Below are 22,584 nucleotides of genomic sequence, written 5' to 3'. Positions count from 1 at the left end.
AATAAGTGCTATCTGCTGACAATTGACAGGGTCTGGTGGATGTTTCTTGGTGGCAGAATGGATTTTAATTTGTCTTAATCTTATTTCCACTGGAGATAAGGAGCATCAGAGGTGTCTGTAAAATCTCTAATCCCTCTGAACAAGTCAAAGATATATAATAAAGGTACCACAAATTTAGAAAGAAAGACACATCCACATGTTATATCTGTTGCTTTTCAGCACAATTTCAACTACTAACATCAGGTAGATAGTATATATTTTGGTCATGCTCTATAAGCCTACTTGCCACTTCACACCCTTCTGATTCAAATGGGTCCTAACTTAAATGGTGTGGTGCTGGGGTGGGGGAAGAAAGTGCACCATCACCACAACATCAGTTCCCATAATGTTGCTGTGGCACTGTCTGTGGTTGGAGTGGCATGGCCTAGAGCCAGAGTCACTGGCGCCATCTGCGCCACTCCATTTAACTTTGGGACCCGTTTTTATCAGGTGGCCATGAAGTGGAAAGTTGGATTATACATATTAATTAAAATGAATGACTACCTGATGTTAGTTGTTTAAATTGTGCTGATAAGCAATAGATCAATGTATAATCTGTGGATATGTGGCCATGTCTTTTTAAATTTATGGTATATTATTATAAAATTATTAATGGCCTGCCCACAGGACACAGACGCCCTGCACGCCAGCTGATCAGCGCAGCCGGGTGCCGCAAATAAACAATGTATGGGGTCCGGAAGCCAAAGTTTTGTACAATGTATTGGTAGCACCAGAATATTGCAGCACAGCTCCCATTAAAGTAAAAGGGTCTGTACACCCCCTATTAACAATGTACAGAGCCGAGGCTTTCAGCTCCCGTACAGTGTGTAGTTTTGGTACCCTGGCTGTGAAAAGCTGCAGGGGTGCAAGGTGTCTGTGCCCTGTGGGTAGGCCATCAATCATATTTAGATTATCGTCAGCGTTCTAGTAACTGTTACTCCTACCTGTTTTTTTGGATCAGAATTTCATGAATGGAAGAAAATGAGCAAGTGTGTGTGTATGTATGCATGTGTAATATATATATATTATACACACATATATATACTTACAAACACTTGCTTATATTTACCAATACTAGTTTCATAATGTTGATTTGATTTGTCCCATTGATTTCTATATAGGAAGAGAATAAAAGAAAAGGATCTGGCGATATAGGGGATGAACAAGACTGTCCTGCTGTTACACTTGCAACCATTATTGCAGAGGTAAATACATTAACCTAAAAAGGGAAACAATAGATTTTTTTCTCCAGTAATATGCAGATTATTTGCTAAACAGGAGCTGCAAAGGACAATTGCAGAATGAAATAAAAAAAAAAAAAAAAAAAAGAAAGAAAGAGACATGCAATACAATACCACCTCAGACACTGTACTAGGCATAGTACTATGTATGAATAGAGAGGTCCACTAGGCTTTGCAATATAACAGAGTATGATTCCTGTGTTTGCAGAATAATGCAAGTAGGGATGTCCCTATACCATTTTTAAGAAAGAGTACGAGTACCGATACTTTAATTCTAGTACTCGCCAATACCAAGTACGAGTACTTTTATTTTAAAGGGAATCTGACAACAGGGTGACCCGGTTTCTGGTGCTGCTTACCTTATGATATGTGGGTCCTTGTTGTGTACAATGGAGGCGCCTGCTGTAGTATGAGCCAAGATTTCTCTCTTCTCCATTGGACAGAACAGGGAATTTGCATTGGTCGTGAGACAGATGACCACATGGTGAGCAGTGGTAGAAACCGGGTCATCTACCTATAAATTCAAGTTAGTGCAGGTGACTCTGCTGTAAGATTTCCTTTAATAGTAGGTAGTATCCCCTTGTAGGTAGTATAGATAGTTGCAGACATTAGTAGCAGCCCCCCTGTAGACCGCAGCCTCCCCTTGTAGACAGGGCCCCCCTTGTAGACAGCACCCCCTCTTGTCCCCCCTGTAGACAGCGCCCCCCGTGTCCCCCTTGTAGACAACAGCCCCCCCCCCCTTTGTAGACAGCACCCCCTCTTGCCCCCCTTGTAGACAACAGGCCCCCCCCCTTGTAGATAGCCCCCCCCCGTGTCCCACTTGTAGACAGCGGGCCACCTCCTCCTTGTAGACAGTGGGCCCCCTCCTCCTTGTAGACAGTGGGCCCCCTCCTCCTTGTAGACAGTGGGCCCCCTCCTCCTTGTAGACAGTGGGCCCCCTCCTCCTTGTAGACAGTGGGCCCCCTCCTCCTTGTAGACAGTGGGCCCCCTCCTCCTTGTAGACAGTGGGCCCCCTCCTCCTTGTAGACAGGGAGCAGTGTCCCCCCTTGTAGGGAGCAGGCCAGCCCCTTATAGACAGCACCCCCCCTTTATAGACAGCAGCTAGACAGCAGCCCCCCCTTTATAGACAGCAGCTAGACAGCAGCCCCCCCTTATAGACAGCAGCCCCCCCTTATAGACAGCAGCCCCCCCTTATAGACAGCAGCTCCCCCCCCCCCTTTATAGACAGCAGACCCCCCCCCCTTATATAGACAGCACACACCTGTGTCTGTCCTCGGGTGTTGCCGCTTCGCTGTCCCGTTCTCCCGATCGCTTCTTTGCGTCCTAAGGAGGAGCATGTGACATACATGTGTCACATGCTCCTCCATAGGACGCAATGATGCGATCGGGAGAACGGGACAGCGCCGCACGGCACCAGGTATCGGGCATGGTATCGGGGACATTAAACGAGTCCCCGATACCATGCAAATGCCGAGTATCGGCCTCGATACCGATACTAGTATCTGTATCGGGACATCCCTAATAGAAAGATAATAAATTACAGATTCATGATCAATGTTTTATAACCAAAGACTTAAGTAGGGTTTTCAGAGGTGACAGAGTCTCTAAATATGATTATCCCCATTATACCTGTGCCCACTAGTACAGTTGATACCTCCTGTTGTTTCACGTATCCCCTTTACTCTATAACCTTGGACAAAATTAAGAGTTTCCACAATGTCATGAAATAGGTTTTCTACCTCATCCCCCGGCCCCTCCTCGAACCACTTGCTCTCACATTCACTTAGGCTGTCAATCAAGCCTGACTGGCAGGATGGGACAGAGAAAGCACGACTATAAACATATTTGCCCCTAGTAGAGTATTTTAAATAAAAATGCATAAATAAACATGGCTACTGCAAGTCTAAAATCTCAAATATGTGTATCACTGTATTTTTGTAACTTATGGCGGTTCCACAGTATATAACGGTATTTCTTTCACCGCCACCCCCCCCCCCCCACATCATGTGACCCACGAGCGCTGTTCTACTCCCCCCACCAAATCATGTTACCCGCCAGTGTTGTTCTACTCCCCCCCAATTAATTATCAGCCCAGAGGGGGTACTACTCACATGTGTCACCCGCAAGCACTGCCCTCCTCCTCTTTGTTGCTGGCCGCCGGCGATGGAACTCTATACTGTACGTCAGTGGTCTCCAACCTGCGGACCTCCAGATGTTGCAAAACTACAACTCCCAGCATGCCCGACAGCCAACGGCTGTACGCTGTATCCCTATGCCCGGGCTGCAAAAGATAAAGAAAATAAACTTTAACTTGCCTACTTTGGCCTCACGCTGTTCCTTGGGACTGGAACGTCAGACAGCCTATCACCGGCCGGAGCGATGTCCCGCCCCGGCCAGTGGTAGGTTAAACGCACTGTCATGTAAGAAGCCGGCCAGAGCTCCTTACATGACAGTGGGCTCAGCCTATCACTGGCCAGGGCGGGGCATCGCTCCGGCCGGTGATAGGCTGACGGCTGTCCGACGTTCCCGTCCCCAGCGTAAGGCCGATGTAGGTAAGTAAAAGTTTATTTTCTTTATCTTTTGCAGCCCGGGCATAGGGATACAGCGTACAGCAGTGATCTCAAACCTGCGGACCTCCAGCTGTTGCAAAACTACAACTCCCGGCATGCCCTGACAGCCGTTGGCTGTCCGGGCATGCTGGGAGTTGTAGTTTTGCAACATCTGGAGGTCCGCAGGTGTGAGACCACTGGCGTACAGTATAGAGTTCCAGCGCCGGCGTCCCCCAACAAAGAGGAGGAGGGCAGGGCTTGCGGGCTGCTGGGCTGATAATTAATTGGGGGGGAGCAGAACAGCGCTGGCGGGTCACATGTGTTTAGTTCCCTGATGTGGGGACAGCGCTGTGCTGGGCTGATAATTCATTCCCAAGGGGGGGGGGGGGCCCAAACGGTATTGCGGTATGGGAAAAAATCATATTGTGCAGCCCAAAAATTTCAGTATTCGGTATGAACCGGTATACCACCCAGCCCTAGTTGATAAATTAAAAAATACACAATACTTAAAAAAAATGAAATTCTAGACTTATTTAAGGCTGAAAGAATTTCGACTTTGCTCATACACGGCAATCCTCCAATTCTGTTGCCTTGGTGAAAACTTCCTCATGACATGATTTGTCTTCCTTTGTATTTCTTCCACTGTTTTATTAGTTCTTAAAGTTTTTATTTTTCTTCCCTTAGGCAGGGTGTGATAAAATGGTCCCCATGGATCAACTGAGTCAAAAGCTGCTGGAGCACACTGGATCTTCCTGGAATAAGGCGTATAGGAAGCAACATGGAGCCCTCCGTAAGGTACAAGCATTAAAGGGTCATGGTGTGGCACAGTGGACTCTTTGTAGGGTATATCCAATTGTATCTGTATTAAATAAGTGTAGTGATAGTTATATAGACACTTTAGTAGTAGTGTGTCCTGTGTGATGCAGACGAATAATGAGCTGCATTAACGGGGAGAAAACGGAACAGGTTCTGTATTGTGAGTGAGGGGACAGACGTTCTTTGTGACTGATCTGTCATTTACTGCTCTTACATATAATTCAGAGCAGACCAAGTGCAGTAATGCATCATGGGAAATGTAGGCTGCATTAGGAAAACATACTGGTGGGGAAACGCATATATGCCACATGAGCCAAAATAGGTACACATAAGAACATCTACATCATGTTCTATTAATGTAGAAAAGAGAAAAAAGAGACAGGGAGAGGATAGCGCCTCGCGTAATTCAGTGAGATAATCCCGGTCCACAACCCCAATGCTAGTGGTACTCACCTGGGGTATGGCTCGATATGTGCATATCACCCCTCCGTGTGGGGTCAGATGGTCTCTGGCTGCAGCCTGCAGGATCCAGCCGGGTACTCGATAAGAGGTCGGCAGTAGACTTGTAGAGTAGTGCAAAAAAGATTGCAAAAAAATGGTCTGCGGTGGCGCTGCCTTGTAGAGATCGGAATGAAGGTTCAGTCTTATAATTAAAATCTCATTTATTGTGACATAAACTGAGATATGGACATGCAAAACGCGTTTCAAGGGTAAGTTCCCCTTTTCTCAATTGCAGGAATTACTGTAATTCCTGCAAATGAGAAAGGGGGAACTTACCCTCGAAACGCGTTTTGCATGTCCATATCTCAGTTTATGTCACAATAAATGAGATTTTAATTATAAGACTGAACCTTCATTCCGATCTCTACAAGGCAGCGCCACCGCAGACCATTTTTTTGCAATCTTTTTTGCACTACTCTACATGTTCTATTAATAGCCTAAGCTGCACTATAAAAGAAAAAAAATCTAGAATTGCTTCTTTAATCAAGTATTTCAGCTTAAAATGTAAAGTATGATAGAAAACGTAAAAGCTTTGTATTGTTTGCCTATCAAGTTATCTTTTCTTTTTTTCTAGTTCCTGCACAAGCATGCCTCCATTTTCCAGTTGAGTTCAGACGGTTCTCTTGTCGGCTTAGCACAGTCATTAAACGGCACTGATCCGCAATGTTGTAAGCCAAGTAATAAAGGAAAAATAGCATCTCCACAAAGAAATTCTAGTCACTGGTTTGACTTTAATGACTCTTCAGTGCAGTCCATCCAGGAAAAGGACATTGAAAAACAGTTCCAGGGAAAAGAGAGCTCATATATGCTCTTCTACCGCAAAAGCCAATTGAAGAGACCACAGGAAGGTAATACTAGTGTGATGTGTTACTTTGCCTTCTCATGCAGTGTCATATTGGCACCATATTTAACACTAGTGTATTTCTTTTATAGCTAAAGGCAATGCTCGGTATGGTGTCCCTGAGTACCTCCTACAACAGATGGTTCAAGCTAATCATGAGCTTCAGCAGAAAAGGCATGTCTGAAATTCCATCTTTACTTTTATAGCTACAGTGTATATACCGTATATACTTGAGTATAAGCCAACCCGAATATAAGCCGAGGCCCCTAATTTCACCCCAAAAACCCAGGAAAAGTTATTGACTCGACTATAAGCCTAGGGTGGGAAATACATCACCCCCCCATGTAATCATAAAGACCCCCGTCATCATCCCCCCCCCCCCTTCATCATCACCGCCTGTCAATCCCTTCATCAGTGGTCTTCAACCTGCGGACCTCCAGATGTTGCAAAACTACAACTCCCAGCATGCCCGGTAAGCCATCGGCTGTCCAGGCATGCTGGAAGTTGTAGTTTTGAAACCTCTGGAGGTCCGCAGGTTGAAGACCACTGCGGCCTTAGTCATCATCCAGACCCATTGGTCGGACCCCCTGCATTGAGAATCTTATTTTCTATTCTGTGGATAGGGGATAAGAACTTATGTACCAGAGTTCCCTTTTAATAGATCTGGCAGATGGATCTCCAAGTTAAAGGTGTTAAGTCATAAAGTCAGCCTCTTTTTGAAATATGGCTAACTGAATGCCAAGGGTCCATAGGCCCCAGGCATATGCGGCTATTGCCAGGGGAATCTGCACTTTCTGTCAGTCGGTGCTCAAGGATCTGTCTACTCATTGGGGACACTGCTGCGGTCACAGATTGCCTGAACAGGCAGGTACTTGTGCTGCACAATTGGGACCAAAACTTATTTACAATTTAAAAGTCAAACTACATAGAAAATGTTGTCATATACACTTTTTTTGTATCTGTTAGATTGGAGTCTGACAGGAAAGCCTATAGCATGACCTTGCGCCTTCATCTGTCATCTTGCTACCGTTTGGATAATGGTGCTCTACATCCAGTGTCTTCTCTAGCAGATAGTACCCTTGAAATCAGTGTGGACCGGCGAGGGACAGTGGGGGACTTAAGGCAAACAATTTTCCAGGTGAAAATGTCCATTATACATTGATATCCATGATAAGTTGAATTGTATGTATTCACCGTTTTCTGCCTACTTCTTTGCTTTGCATCGTTTTTCTGCTTACTTGTTTTACCAGTGTATAAAAATAAATATATATGTGTGTGTGTGTGTGTGTGTATATATATATATATATATATATATATATATATATATATATAGTCATGGCCGTAAATATTGGCACCCCTGAAATTTTTATAGAAAATTAAGTATTTCTTACAGAAAATGATTGCAGTAACACATGTTTTGCTATACACATGTTTATTCCCTTTGTGTGTATTGGAACTAAACCAAAAAAGGGAGGAAAAAAAGCAAATTGGACATAATGTCACACCAAACTCCAAAAATGGGCTGGACAAGATTATTGGCACCCTTAACTTAATATTTGGTTGCACACCCTTTGGAAATAATAACTGAAATCAGTCGCTTCCTATAACCATCAATAAGCTTCTTACGCCTCTCAGCCGGAATGTTGGACCACTCTTCCTTTGCAAACTGCTCCAGGTCTCTCTTATTGGAAGGCGCCTTTTCCCAACAGCAATTTTAAGATCTCTCCACAGGTGTTCAATGCAGAGAAAACAGCTGGAGAGAGAGGAGCCTGGCAGGGCTGACCTCTCTGGACCAGGAGGAAAAAATCAGATTTTTGGCTCTAAGGGCGCACTCCCGGAGACTTCAGATGGGTAAATCAATGCCCTCTTTATTATGTCAAGGATGGCAGTCTACAGCAAGGACAATGCACTTCAAAGTTTACACCTTCTTCAGTTTACAGCATGCTGGACCTGAAGAAGAAGGTGTAACCTTTAAAACGTGTTGTCCTTGCTGTAGACTGCCATCCTTGACATAATAAAGACGGCATTGATTTACCCATCTGAAGTCTCCGGGAGTGCGCCCTTAGAGCCAAAAATCAGATTTTTCCTCTTGGTCCAGAGAGGTCAGCCCTGCCAGGCTCCTTTCTCTCCAGGTGTTTTCTCTGCATGCGCACCACTGCCACAACGGGACTGATGGCTGGCTGCCTCCCGACATTGGAATTTTTATTCCACAAGCACTAAACAGTGTTGTGCCTGCCCGCACAACACACCAAGGTGAGCAAATTTCACTTACATCTTTATTAGCCTCCCATATCATCTGGGATTAACTGCACTATTTGTGCCGCTTCTATTCTTTTTTTCCCCTTTTTCTATACCCAGGTGTTTAATGGGATTTAGATCTGGACTCATTGCTGGCCACTTCAGAACTCTCCAGCGCTTTGTTGCAATCCATTTCTGGGTGCTTTTTGACGTATGTTTGGGGTCATTGTCCTGCTGGAAGACCCAAGATCTCGGACGCAAACTCAGCTTTCTGACACTGGGCTGTACAGTGCGACCCAAAATCCATTGGTAATCCTCAAATTTCATGATGCCTTGCACACATTCAAGGCACCCAGTGCCAGAGGCAGCAAAACAACCCCAAAACATCATTGAGCCTCCACCATATTTCCACCATATAAAGCTCTATCTTGGTCTCATCGGTCCACAAGACGTTTTACCAGAAGAATTTTGGCTTACTCAAGTTCATTTTGGCAAAATGTAGTCTTGCTTTTTATGTCTCTATCTCCGCAGTGGGGTCCTCCTGGGTCTCCTGCCATAGCATTTAATTTCATTTAAATGTTGTCAGATAGTTTGCGCTGACACTGATGCTCCCTGAGCCTGCAGGACAGCTTGAATATCTTTGGAACTTGTGTGGGGCTGCTTATCCACCATCTGACTATCCTGCGTTGACACCTTTCATCAATTTTTCTCTTCGCTCCACGCCCAGGGAGATTAGCTACAGTGCCATGGGTTGCAAACGTCTTGATAATGTTGCACACTGTGGATAAAGTCAAATCTAGATCTCTGGAGATGGACTTGTAACCTTGAGAGTGTTGATATTTTTCCACAATTTTTGTTCTCAAATCCTCAGACAGTTTTCTTCTCCTCTTTCTGTAGTCCATGCTTAGTGTGGCACACACAGACACACAATGCAAAGACTAAGCAAACTTCTCTCCTTTCTATCTGCTTTCAGGTGTGATTTTTATATTGCCCACACCTGTTATTTGCCCCAGGTGAGTTTAAAGGAGCATCACATGCTTGAAACTATCTTATTTCTCGGTCAGAAACCATTGGGGGACATAGACCGTGGGTATATGCTCTTGCCGCTAGGAGGCGCTGACACTAGGCAAACCCAGGCTATACCCCGCCTACTGGCCATGAGCTCATCAGTTTTAAGCTTAGTGTCCTAGGAGGCAAGACACAGGCCTGGATTTTTCCAGACCTTGTCTTCTCTTTTTCTTATTTTATAGTTAGGGACTGTTTAGTTTCTTTCATTCATTTTATTTTTTTCACTGTTTTTAGGTGGGGGTTCAGGAGCATGGCGTACCTGTTCCCCCATATGCGGCTAAGGGGCACGGGACATAATTTACAAATGCACCGTTAACCCCTTCCCGCCAACGGCCAGCACCTGGGGTAGTACCGTTTGAGTCCAGGTCCCCCTATATTCCCTGCTCGTCCTGGACTGAAGCAGCATGACGTGATGCAGGCATCCATAAGTCTGGCTGAAGATATCTTCAGGTGGAAGACATCTTCAGGTGAGTATGGTGCTAGGTGAGTATGTTTCTTCCCCTCAGCTCCATTACCTGGGGTGCCTATTACAGGGGCCAGGGGCACTCCTTTTTATTGTTCCTAGGGGGCTTGCAACCCCTGGAATCTCGACCGCTGCAGGGATCGCACGGCTGTTTCTTCCCTCCGGCTAAGATGCCGGAGTTAGCGTCGGTCACTGGGGGACATGGCGATCAGCTGGTGCGCGCGCTCAGGGGTGATTTTCAGCCAATAGACTGCTTCTGGGAGGCGGCCTGCTTTTGCTGGTAGCTGGCTCCTTCTGGTTACCTCACGCAGGAGATACGGGAGACTGCCTCTGCTTATCCAGAACTGGGACACAGACCGGGTGAGATTGCTCTAGTTTTTTTCTGCTGTCCCTAGCTACCAGCTATGTCCGACCCCAAACCCGACCCACCGCCCAGTCAGGCAACGGCTCTAGTCACCTACTATGCATGTGTGGGTTGTAAGTCCAAATTTCCAGTGGGTTCTACTGAACCTTCCTGTTCTGCCTGCTCCTCCAAACTTTCTTCGGCGTCCGTTTCTGGAGCCCCTGAGGCTTCAGATGAATGCGTGGGAACCACCCCCCCCTCCAGAGTGGGTTTCTTCCCTTTCCCGGCTTCGGCCTTGGAAAGGTCATCCCTGCGAGGCTCCAGGGGCTCGCGCTCGGTTTCCCAGGAACCGCCTTTTTTCCACGCTTCTAAGCACGCTAAGGTAGCTTCCTCTGGCTCCTCACGGGAGCAGGCCCAGGGCGGCCCCTCATTTCGCAGGTCTCGCTCCCCCTCCCCTGCCCTAGGGTGTACCCCAGTTTCTAGGGGTCGTTCTCCGGGTCGGCGCTCTAGGTCTCCGTCCTCTCATCCTAGGTCTCCCTCACCCCTGGCGAGGGCTGCCTCTGCGGACTCCCGTTCCCGACCCTCTCGGATCATGAGGATTACTCTACAAAGTCTGATGTGGTGGACAGTTTAGTGTCAGCCATAAGGGACACCTTTCATCTGGAGGACCCCGGAGCTTTGGATCCTGATCCAGAAGTCTCCTTTCGCCGATCACGGCGTGCTCCCAAGGCGTTTAGCTCTCATGCAGAGTTTGACGCCGTGCTGGACGCTGCTTGGAAACACCCTGTGAGGCGTTTTCAGGGTATCAAGAAGGTGCAAACACGTTTTCACTTCCCTCAGGACCTAATTACAAAGTGGACGGTTCCGCCTAAGGTTGACCCACCGGTCTCCCGCCTGTCCAAGTCCACTACGCTGCCCCTTGCGGATGCAGCGTCTTTTAAGGATCCGGCGGACAAGAAAATGGAAAATCTAGCGAAGTCCGCATTCGAAACTGTTGGGTCCTCATTACTCTCCACTTTTGCCTCCACTTGGGTGGCCAAGGCGGTGTCAGTTTGGGCTTCTCAGCTCTGCCAGGGGGCCCTTGCTGGAATTTCATGGGAAGAACTGGCAGAAGCGGCTCTCCATCTCTCCCAGGCTGGCCATTTCCTTTGTTCAGCCACTTTGGATTCCGCTCGCTGCTCGGCATTTGCCTCGGCCAACTTGGTTGTGATTCGTCGCGCCATGTGGTTGAAAGCGTGGGACGCCGACGCTGCGTTGAAGAGGTCCCTGACGGAACTGCCCTTCCCGCCTCTTCGGAAAACGTTTGGATGAAATTATTTCTGAAGCTACGGGAGGTAAGAGTTATCTGCTTCCACAGAACAGGTCTCGGCACTCGGAGCCCTGCCGGAAGTCGACTTCTTTTCGGTTCTTTTGGTCAACGGCTCCGGGTCGTCCCTCCAAGCAGGCGCAGCCTCCTCCTCGTAGAGCACCCTCTTTCAGGGCACGTCCATCATGGAAGTCGGGCAACCGATCTGAAGGTTTCACTGCCAAATCGGGTACCCGTAAGCCTGCCTCTTCCTGAAGGGGCGCCCCCACCCGAGTCGTGTGCTCGGGTGGGAGGGCGGCTGTCTCTTTTCCAGGACATATGGCTGTCTCCAGTCCAGGATGCCTGGGTGCGAGAGGTTATTTCAGGAGGCTACCGCATAGAATTCTCTTCTCTCCCAAGACACAGTTTCTTTCAATCCTGCCCTCCTCAGTCCCCTTCCTTGGCGGTGGATTTTCAGACTGATCTGCGTTCTCTCCTCTCCAAAGGAGTGATAGTGCCGGTTCCACAGGGGGAACGCGGATCAGGGTTCTATTCGAATCTCTTCGTCGTTCCCAAAAAAGAGGGCTCGGTCCGTCCCATTCTGGACCTCAAGTTGCTCAATCGCCATCTGCGCCTCCGTCATTTTCGGATGGAGTCCCTCCGGTCTGTGGTGGCCTCCATGGACCAGGGCGAGTTTCTTTCTTCGGTGGATATCCGAGATGCCTATCTCCATATTCCGATCTTCCCAGCGCATCAGTGTTTCCTTTTGTTTCGCGGTGCCGGAGGGTCATTTTCAGTTTGTGGCGCTCCCGTTTGGTCTAGCCACGGCTCCCAGGTTCTTTACCAAGGTCATGGCGGCAGTCATTGCCATCCTTCGCAGTCGGGGGATCTCCATCCTCTCCTACCTGGACGACCTCCTAATCAAGGCTACCTCTCGGTCCGAGAATTTGGAGAGCCTGCAGATCACATTGCACACCCTGTCCTCTTTCGGCTGGGTCATCAACTGGGAGAAGTCACATCTGCTCCCCTCCCAGTCCCTGATTTTTCTGGGGCTTCTTTTCGACACCGCAGTAGTCCGGGTCAGTCTTCCCTTGGACAAGAGGCGCTCTCTGCAGGTGGGGGTCCGTCGTCTGCGACGCCCCGTCCTGGTTCCAATTCGCTTCTGCATGGAAGTCCTGGGTCGTATGGTGGCTGCCATGGAAGCAGTCCACTTCGCCCAATTTCATTACCGTTCCCTCCAACTGGCCATTCTGGGCAGGTGGGACAAGTCCCCTTTGTCCCTGGATCGCAAAATTCTCCTTCCCCTGGCAGTACGTCAGTCCCTTCTTTGGTGGCTCCACTCTCCCCTTCTTCTGCTTTTCTTCCCCTTCAGTGGCAGATCGTCACCACCGATGCGAGCCTCATGGGTTGGGGAGGGGTTTTTCGGGACATGACTGTCCAAGGTCACTGGTCTCCCGGGAAGCCCCTCTCCCCATCAATATTCTGGGGCTTCGGGCGATCTTCCTTTGCCTCCTCCATTGGGAACGTTTCCTTCAGGGTTGACCGGTCCAGGTTCAGTCGGACAATGCGACGGCCGTTGCATATATCAATCGCCAAGGCGGCACCCGGAGTAGTTCGGCAATGGAGGAGGTCTCCAAGATTCTCCTCTGGGCCGAGGCTCGGGTCCCTGCTCTGTTGGCGATCCACATCCCGGGCGTGGACATTTGGGAAGTGGACTTTCTCAGTCGCTCCTCGGCGGATTCGGGGTAGTGGTCTCTCCACCCGGAGGTGTTTTCACAGATTTGCGATCATTGGGGGACCCCGAATGTGGATCTCTTCGCATCTCGCCTCAACAGGAAGCTTCCCCTCTTTGTAGCAAAATTGAGGGATCCCCTGGCCCTGGCGTCAGATGTTCTGGTCATCCCGTGGGCGTCCTTCCGACTCCCTTATCTGTTTCCGCCACTTCCCCTCCTGCCCAGGGTTCTGAGGAAACTCAAGGCGGAGGGAGTCTCTGCCATTCTGGTGGCCCCAGACTGGCCCAGACGCGCGTGGTACACAGATCTGGTCCAACTGACCGACGACATGCCGCTGCGCCTACCTCTTCATCCCGATCTTCTCTTTCAAGGTCCCCTTTGCCACCCCAATTTACTGTCGCTGCATTTGATGGCGTGGCGGTTGAATCCGCGGTATTGATGGCCCGCAGGTTTTCTGACGGGGTTATTCGTACTATGCTTCGGGCACGCAAACCTTCCTCGGCCAGAATTTACCACCGCACCTGGAAGGCTTATTTTCGGTGGTGCAAGGAGCAAGACTTTTCTCCGGTCATTTTTTCCCTTCCACGTCTTATTGCCTTTCTTCAGGCAGGGCTGGATCAACATTTGACCCTAAGTTCTCTTAAGGGTCAGGTATCTGCTCTCTCTATCCTTTTCCAACAGCAGTTGGCCTCTAATTCCCATGTCTGCACCTTTTTACTGGGTGTGGCCCGCATGGCTCCTCCTTTTCGGTCTCCCACACCTCCGTGGGATCTCAATCTGGTGCTTGGAGCCTTGAGGGAGGCTCCTTTCAAACCTCTTTGGGATGCCTCCCTTCGTATTCTCTCGTGGAAGGTCGCTTTTCTCATTGCCATCACTTCGATCCGGAGGGTTTCGGAACTGGTGTCACTTTCCTGCCGTTCCCCCCCTTTTGGTGCTTCATCAGGATAAGGTGGTCTTCCGCCCACCTCCCTCCTTCCTGCCCAAGGTAGTTACCTCTTTTCATGTCAACGAGGAGCTCGTTCTTCCTTCCTTTTGTCCTTCTCCTGCCAGTGCCAAAGAGCGTTCTCTTCACACCCTTGACGTGGTCCGGGCAGTCCGGATTTATCTGTCGGTCACCTCCTCTTTTCGCCAGGGGGACTCCTTTTTCGTGATTCCTGAGGGTAGTCGTAAGGGTCTTCCAGCTTTCAAAGCGACCATTGCTCGGTGGATTCGCTCGGCCATTTCGGAATCATACCACCGCAAGGCCAAGGTACCACCCTTTCGGGTGACGGCGCATTCCACGCGTTCTGTTGGAGCTTCTTGGGCTCTCCATAATAGGGCTTCGGCCCTGCAAGTCTGTAAGGCGGCCACCTGGTCGTCTTTGCATACATTTGCAAAGTTCTATCAATTACATACTTTTGCATCGGCTGATGCTAGTTTGGGCCTCAAGGTGTTGCAGGCAGCAGTAGCATCCTCCTCTGCTTGATTTTGGGTTGAGTATTTTTTCTCCCCACCCCGGGGACTGCTTTGGTACGTCCCACGGACTGTGTCCCCCAATGGTTTCCGACCGAGAAAAGTAGATTTTTTATGCTTACCGTAAAATCTCTTTCTCGGAGGATCCATTGGGGGACACAGCGCCCACCCATAGTTTGGGTAGAGTTTTTCATTTGTTCTGTCCGAGAGGTGATTCGGGTTTTTTTCTTTTGTCTGTTTCTCTCGGACTTTTGCTGTTTTTTTTCTCTTTTTTTTTGTCGGTTGCCTACTATTGCTTTGAGACTAAACTGATGAGCTCAGGGCCGGTAGGCGGGGTATAGCCTGCCGGGAGGAGCCGAACTTTTTTTGGTTTGCCTAGTGTCAGCGCCTCCTAGCGGCAAGAGCATATACCCATGGTCTGTGTCCCCCAATGCCCCAATGGTTCCTCCGAGAGAGATTTTACGGTAAGCATAAAAAATCTTGAAAAAAAATCACAATTTTGAAAGGGTGCCAATAATTTTGTCCAGCCCATTTCTGGAGTTTGGTGTGACTTTACGTCTAATTTGCTTTTTTTTCCCCTCCCTTTTTTTGGTTTAGTGCCAATACACACAAAGGGAATAAACGTGTATAGCAAAACATGCGTTACTGCAATCCTTGTGAAAAATACTTAATTTTCTTGAAAAGTTTCAGGGGTGCCAACATTTACGGCCATGACTGCATGTGTGTGTATATGTGTGTGTGTGTGTGTGTGTGTGTATATATATATATATATATATATATATATATATATATACATTTATTTATATATAATATAATAATGTATTATTTTTTAAACTTCCAGCTTTTGGATCCAGCAGTAGAAGGCCATGTTCTGAGCATTGCAAAACTTCTACCGGCAGGGTTACATGTTTTTGAGAACTTATGTGGTGAGTATTAGAAATTTCTGTGGTTTATGATATTCAGGTTATTCTTTACATTGTCAGATATGTAATTTGGACCACATATTTGCGTGGCTGTACAATATGCCTTCAGGTTTATTTATTGGACTGGAGATATATATATATATATATATATATGTATATATAATATATCATATATCTCCAAATCCAATATGCAGCACTATCCGGTATAGAAAAAATGCAGTGGGTGCAAGCGTCCAGCAAACCTGATCAGGGTTCTTCTTAGATACACAACCAGAAGACGCGGCACTCCAAAAATTTTTATAAACGTGTATTTATTCCAACATATCCAGTCTACAAGAAACGTTTCTGCTCTCTATGGAGCCATTTTCAAGCTTGACTTGATAAAGGGAGGAATCCCGAAAGCTTGTCTCTACATAATCTTGTTAGTCCAATAAAAAAGGTATTACAAGATACTGCAACTACCGATGATTTTGCTTTTTATATATATATATATATATATATATATATATATATATATTAGCTGAGTACCCGGCGTTGTCCGGTTTTTCCTTCATAATCCTTGTTGGGGAGGAAAATCAAGAAAGGTGGAAGCTTTTGCCTTCATATCCCATCCTCATATATTGTTGTCATATCCCAATCCCATATCTTGTCCTCATATCTCTACCTCATATCCCATCCTCATAACCCGTCATCATATCTCAACCTCCTATCCTGACCTCCTATCCCGTCCTCATATCTCAACCTCCTATCCTGTACTCATATCCCGACCTCCTATCTCGACCTTATACCCATATTCATATCCCGACCTCATATTCCTTCCTTCTAACCCATCCTCCTATGCTGTCCTCCTATGCCGTCCTCCTATCCTCACCTCCTATGCCGTCCTCATATTCTGTCCTCATATCCAGTCCTCATATCTCGACCTCCTATCCCGTTCTCATATCCTGACCTCCTATCCCGTTCTCATATCCTGACCTCCTATCCCGTCCTCCTATGTTGACCTCATATCCCGTCCTCATATCCCGTCCTCATATCCCATCCTCATATCTCGACCTCCTATCCCAACCTCCTCTCTTTGTGAGATGTTGTGTGTCTTGCAAGCCAGATTGACACATTCACCAGGAGATGCAGAGCGGAGCTTGTGGAGTAAGGTACTGGAAGTCCCATATACTTGCTGGGGACTTGAATCTTTTATGTAAGGGAGAAGGTAAGGGTTAATTTAACTAGCATATCTTTTTATTTGACCTATAAATAATATGTGCACCAGGTATTATTGAAATATCTCCAGCTATACGGAAGTTATGTGGGAACATACATTTCCCATAGATTTGCATGGGACTTTAAACAAAAACCCTGACCCTCACAAATGGGGGTAGTTAAGGGTTAAATTAACTATCCTATTTTTTAAGTGGACATATAAGTAACATGTGACCAAGTATCGAAATATCTCCAGCCGTTTGGAAGTTATGCAGTAACATATATTTCCCATAGACTTGTATGGGACTTTAAACAAAAACCCTGACCCTGGCAAATAGGGGTGAGTAAGGGTTAAATTACCTATCCTATCTTTATTGATGACATATAAGTAACATATGTGCCAAGTTAATATCTTCAGCCATTTGGACGTGATGCTGGAACATTCAGACACACATACACACACGCATTGAGTTTTATATATATATATACTAGCTGAATACCCGGCGTTGCCCAGTTTTTCCTTCTTAATCCTTGTTGGGGAGTAAAATAAACAAAGGAGGAAGCTTTTGACTTCATATCCTGTCCTCATATATTGTTGTCATATGCCGTCCTCATATCCCGTCCTCCTATCCCGACCTCCTATCCCGTCATCATATCTCGACCTCCTGTTTTGACCTCCTGTCTCGACCTCCTGTCTCGACCTCCTATCCCGACCTCCTATCCCGACCTCCTATCCCGTCCCGTAATATGTGTACCAGGTATTGAAATATCTCCAGCTGTACGGAAGTTATGTGGGAACATACATTTCCCTTTGATTTGCATAGGACTTTAAACAAAAACCCCGACCCTCACAAATGGGGGTAGTTAAGGGTTAAATTAACTATTCTATATTTTAAGTGGACATATAGGTAACATGTTACCAAGTATTATCAAAATATCTCCAGCCGTACGGAAGTTATGCAGTAACATATATTTCCCATAGACTTGTATGGGACTTTAATCAAAAACCCCGACCCTGGCAAATGGGGGTGAGTAAGGGTTAAATCACATATCCTATGTTTGTTGTTGACAAATAAGTAACGTGACCAAGTTTCATGTTAATGTCTTTAGCCGTTTGTTCGTGATGCTGGAACATACACACATATACACACACACACACACACACACACACACACACACACACACACACACACACATACACACACACATACACATACACATACACACACACACACACACATACATACATACATACATACACACACACACACACACATTGGGGGAGATTTATCAAAACCTGTCCAGAGGAGAAGTTGCTGAGTTGCCCATAGCAACCAATCAGATCACTTCTTTCATTTTATAGAGGCCTTTTAAAAAATGAAAGAAGCAAGCTGATCGGTTGCTATGGGCAACCCAGCACCTTCTCCTCTGGACAGGTTTTGATCAATCTCCCCCATTGAGTTTTTTTTATATAATATAATGATGTATGATTGATCTGCTAGATGCAGTGGTATCCAGACTTTTCTCCAGTTACACATTTACATTTGGTCTTCTAGGCAAACCTTATTCCATTTTATGTTTTCCTTTTTTTTTCTTTTTTTTTTTTCCTAGATAGTGAGCAGAATCTTGCAAGTGTTGCAGGACATGATGGATGTGATATATTTGTATGGGATGGAAAACAGGTAAGGCCCAAACTTGAAATTTTGATGACAGATCTATTAAATAGCCATGGCGTTTTTATTTGAGAATACCTCATAGGAGGCATATTTTCTACTTAAAGGGGTACTCGACTGCTAGACATATTTTATTAGATTATCTTTTGGATGTCTGATGTCTGATCGTGGGGGTCCCGCCGCTGAGGCCCCCCGCGATCTCCTGCAGCACCCGACATTCTAAACAAATGGTGGGTTCCAGCAGCAGTGGTCGTAACGTCAAGACCACGCCTCTGGTGACTCCATTCATGTCTATGGGAGGGGCATGATGGTCGCAAAATGTTCAGAACACTGGGGTATGGGAGTACCCCTTTAAGGAAGCACTCTAGCTGAGGATTCTGATATTTCTGCCCCCCACTGCCAGCTCCCTAAGGCAGCTGCCTTATGGTAGCACCGGCCCAGACTATAAAAACAACAAAAAAAATCTTGGAGGTTTTCTTTAATAATTAGTAATAATAATAAAATAATCTATTTAAGACTCCTTAATAAACACATTTTAACCGTATAGCTTACTTATCAGTCTGCATAACTTTGGGCCGTGGGGTAATATCCAGAAGATGACCCCACTGGATCTCTATGCGTTTGGAAAGATTTGATTGTATCACATTAAGTAACAGATATTTATACATACCAGCTCTACTTCCAATCTAAGGCTCCTTTCACACTATGAGTATTTCAATCAGCAGCACATATAAATGCGCTGCGGGGGATATATAGATATATATACATAAATATGCACGCTGGTGGAGGTCATGTCTTTATTAATGCGCCGACGGGGGGATATATATAATGCACTGGCGGGGGTCATATCTTTATTAATGCGCTGGGGGGGCTAGATATATAGGCTATATGTCTGCCCCCCCCCTCCCCTGCAGCGCTATCAATCTTGCCCCCCACAGTGCTTTTAATATACATATGGCCTCTGCTGCCACTCACAATGTTCATTTTTAAATCTACCACTAAGAGCCCTGATTGGCTCTTAGGACCGGCCATTGAGTGCTCCCCGGGGTGGATTTAAAAATGAAAGTTAAAACACACCATACATTGCAGGGTTGCGGACCATGCCGCCTACTCCCCTGCTTAATAACTTCTGATTGCATTGGGTCTCAGAAGTGATACCCGGTGTGATGAATCCCTCAGCCCCTGTACTACAACCCCATCATGGAACAGACTCTGTTCCATGGTGGGGGGTAGTAGTACAAACCCTAATGTAGCCTCCCCAGCTTTCTGCAGACTCCCGCAGCCAGGGAATTACTACTACCATCATGGAAACAAGTCTGTTCCATGATGGGAGTAGTAGTATTCCCTCAGCACGGCAGTAGTCTGCTGATGTCACCTCTTCTGAGCATGCTCAGAAGTAATAACGGATATTATAAACCAGGTGCAAACGGTTGACATAAAGGCTCGTCCATTTGCCATAGACTACAATGTTAAAAATGTTTCTTCTGACAGAAGAAAAATGAGTGCATGTGCCGTTTTTTTCTTCCATCACAACTAATGTCCGTTATTCATCATGGGCTATAACGGGTCATAACGGATAATCAAAAAATCCTATAGACTTGAATGGGATTTTGTAACAGATGTTTAACATCCATTATTAAGGCTTTTCTAATGGATGTTTATACCGGATCTTTTAACGGAACAACTTTATAGTGTGAAAGGGGCCTTAGCTACAAGTTCAAGGAAGATATCAATGATGGTTAATCTATTTGCTGAATGTTGTATTGGTAATTGCCAGAAAAGGGAGTTGCATGTTCTCATCATTTTCATTAACCCCTTAAGGACCAAGGACGTATCGGTACGTCCTTGGTCCTGCTCTTCTGATATAACGCGGGGTTACACAGTAACCCCGCGTCATATCTTGGCGGACCCGGCGTCATAGTGAAGCCGGGACCCGCCTCTAATAGCGCGCAGCGCCGATCGCGGCGCCGCGCGCTATTAACCCTTTAGCCGCGCGCTCAAAGCTGAGCCGCGCGGCTAAAAGTGAAAGTGAAAGTTCCCGGCTAGCTCAGTCGGGCTGTTCGGGATAGCCGCGGCTAATCGCGGCATCCCGAACAGCTGACAGGACAGCGGGAGGGCCCCTTCCTGCCTCCTCGCTGTCCGATCGCCGAATGACTGCTCAGTGCCTGAGATCCAGGCATGAGCAGTCATCCGGCAGAATCGTTGATCACTGGTTTCTTATGAGAAACCAGTGATCAACATAGAAGATCAGTGTGTGCAGTGTTATAGGTCCCTATGGGACCTATAACACTGCAAAAAAAAAAGTGAAAAAAAAAAGTGAATAAAGATCATTTAACTCCTCCCCTATTAAAAGTTTGAATCACCCCCCTTTTCCAATAAAAAAAAAAACACAGTGTAAATAAAAATAAAAATAAACATATGTGGTATCACCGCGTGCGGAAATGTCCGAATTATAAAAATATATCATTAATTAAACCGCTCGGTCAATGGCGTGCGCGCAAAAAAATTCCAAAGTCCAAAATAGTGCATTTTTGGTCACTTTTTATATCATTTAAAAATGAATAAAAAGTGATCAATAAGTCCTATCAATGCAAAAATGGTACCGTTAAAAACTTCAGATCACGGCGCAAAAAATGAGCGCTCATACCGCCCCATACACGGAAAAATTAAAAAGTTATAGGGGTCAGAAGATGACAATTTTAAACGTATTAATTTTCCTGCATGTAGTTATGATTTTTTCCAGAAGTCCGACAAAATCAAACCTATATAAGTAGGGTATCATTTTAATCGTATGGACCTACAGAATACATATCAGGTGTCATTTTTACCGAAAAATGTACTACGTAGAAACGGAAGCCCCCAAAAGTTACAAAACAGCATTTTTTTTTCAATTTTGTCGCACAATGATTTTTTTTCCCGCTTCACCATAGATTTTTGGGCAAAATGACTGACGTCATTACAAAGTAGAATTGGTGGCGCAAAAAATAAGCCATCATATGGATTTTTAGGTGTAAATTTGAAAGAGTTATGATTTTTTAAAGGCAAGGAGCAAAAAACGAAAATGCAAAAACGGAAAAACCTCCGGTCCTTAAGGGGTTAAAGATTTTTATTGCTTTCTGTCAGGATATTAAATCTCAATATAAATATAACTGTGTTTTCCTGTACTATACATTATTGGTGCACATCATTTTTGACTCTTTTGGGCTGTGTTTAGTTTAGGCAATGATTTCCAGAACCAGTGGTTTATACTCCACATAATACTTCTTTATTCAACAAGTTCTTACATGTTATTCAGGTTATTCAATGCATTTCTAGCACATGAAAACATTTTTTAAAGGCAAAGAACATATTTTAGTTTTCCTGTTACTCTTTTCTGGATTTTTTACTACAAAAATAATCAGTCTGCTTAGAGTTAGCATTTAATCTCAGTATTATCTTTATAGTGGTAGGCTGTACAGTATATCTATGTTTGCTAGGTTCCACTGTTAAATAACTACTAAAAACTCCACTTATTTGCAATGCAGGTTGGAGGTCTGTGTGTGCAGAGTGGTCCTGACTGCGCTCCTCTTCTTCTAACAATCATGCATCCATGTAAAGCCAAAGGCAACGGTGGCGCCCAGAAATACTCAGAAAGTCAAAGAGTTTTCCCATCCAACTTTCAGTTGGGAGACCTGCAGCAGACATTAGCTGGTAGCCCCTCAAAAGAGTCCTTATTGTGCTCCCCTTCCTCAGAAACCAGTGAGGGCTGGAGTGCCTTCACCATGGAAGATATGAGCAAAACCCTCAAAATGTTGGGCCTTAGAGATGGAAGCTCCCTACTACTGCTAAATTCACATGAAGAGGGGTAAGATCTCACTGATTATAATGTTAAATACGCATTCACATTTCTGACTCATAGGAAAATACTCTTTACCTACTATGGTTGTCATATAAAATTACTTTGTATTCTAGGGAAATGGGCCTTGCTGGAAAAGAGAATGCTGTGTACCTGAATGTTAACTACATCCAAGTTCAGGACTGGTACAGTTCCGGATCTGAGAAGAGACTTGTTAAAATTCCTGCAGATCCAGGTTCTGTAAGTATGAAAGACTTTTATATTCTTTTTTTTTTTTTTGTAAATAATGTTTATTGAACATTTTCAAATAATACAACGAATAGTGGTCAACATGACCAACCCAGAAACATAAAACATGTCACTACAGTAGAGTTTGCACATAGTAAT

At 45.8% G+C, this 22,584-nt stretch overlaps 1 protein-coding gene across 5 annotated transcripts in view; it reads left to right on the top strand.

Annotated features, from left to right (window-relative positions):
- The window catches only part of USP40 (ubiquitin specific peptidase 40), an 81,783-nt gene that overhangs the window by 35,840 nt on the left and 23,359 nt on the right, over positions 1-22,584 (top strand). For all 5 annotated transcript variants that reach the window (XM_056536519.1, XM_056536517.1, XM_056536520.1 and 2 more), the window contains 9 exons: positions 1,161-1,244; positions 4,514-4,624; positions 5,721-5,994; positions 6,080-6,161; positions 6,954-7,125; positions 15,411-15,495; positions 18,301-18,371; positions 21,887-22,206; positions 22,314-22,437. In XM_056536519.1, the coding sequence (XP_056392494.1) occupies positions 1,161-1,244; positions 4,514-4,624; positions 5,721-5,994; positions 6,080-6,161; positions 6,954-7,125; positions 15,411-15,495; positions 18,301-18,371; positions 21,887-22,206; positions 22,314-22,437 (1,323 nt within the window). The remainder of the gene's footprint in view (positions 1-1,160; positions 1,245-4,513; positions 4,625-5,720; positions 5,995-6,079; positions 6,162-6,953; positions 7,126-15,410; positions 15,496-18,300; positions 18,372-21,886; positions 22,207-22,313; positions 22,438-22,584) is intronic.

The sequence above is a fragment of the Hyla sarda genome, chromosome 8, assembly GCF_029499605.1.
Source record: "Hyla sarda isolate aHylSar1 chromosome 8, aHylSar1.hap1, whole genome shotgun sequence".
Lineage (NCBI taxonomy): Eukaryota > Metazoa > Chordata > Amphibia > Anura > Hylidae > Hyla > Hyla sarda.
This window is presented reverse-complemented; position numbering and strand designations above follow the sequence as displayed.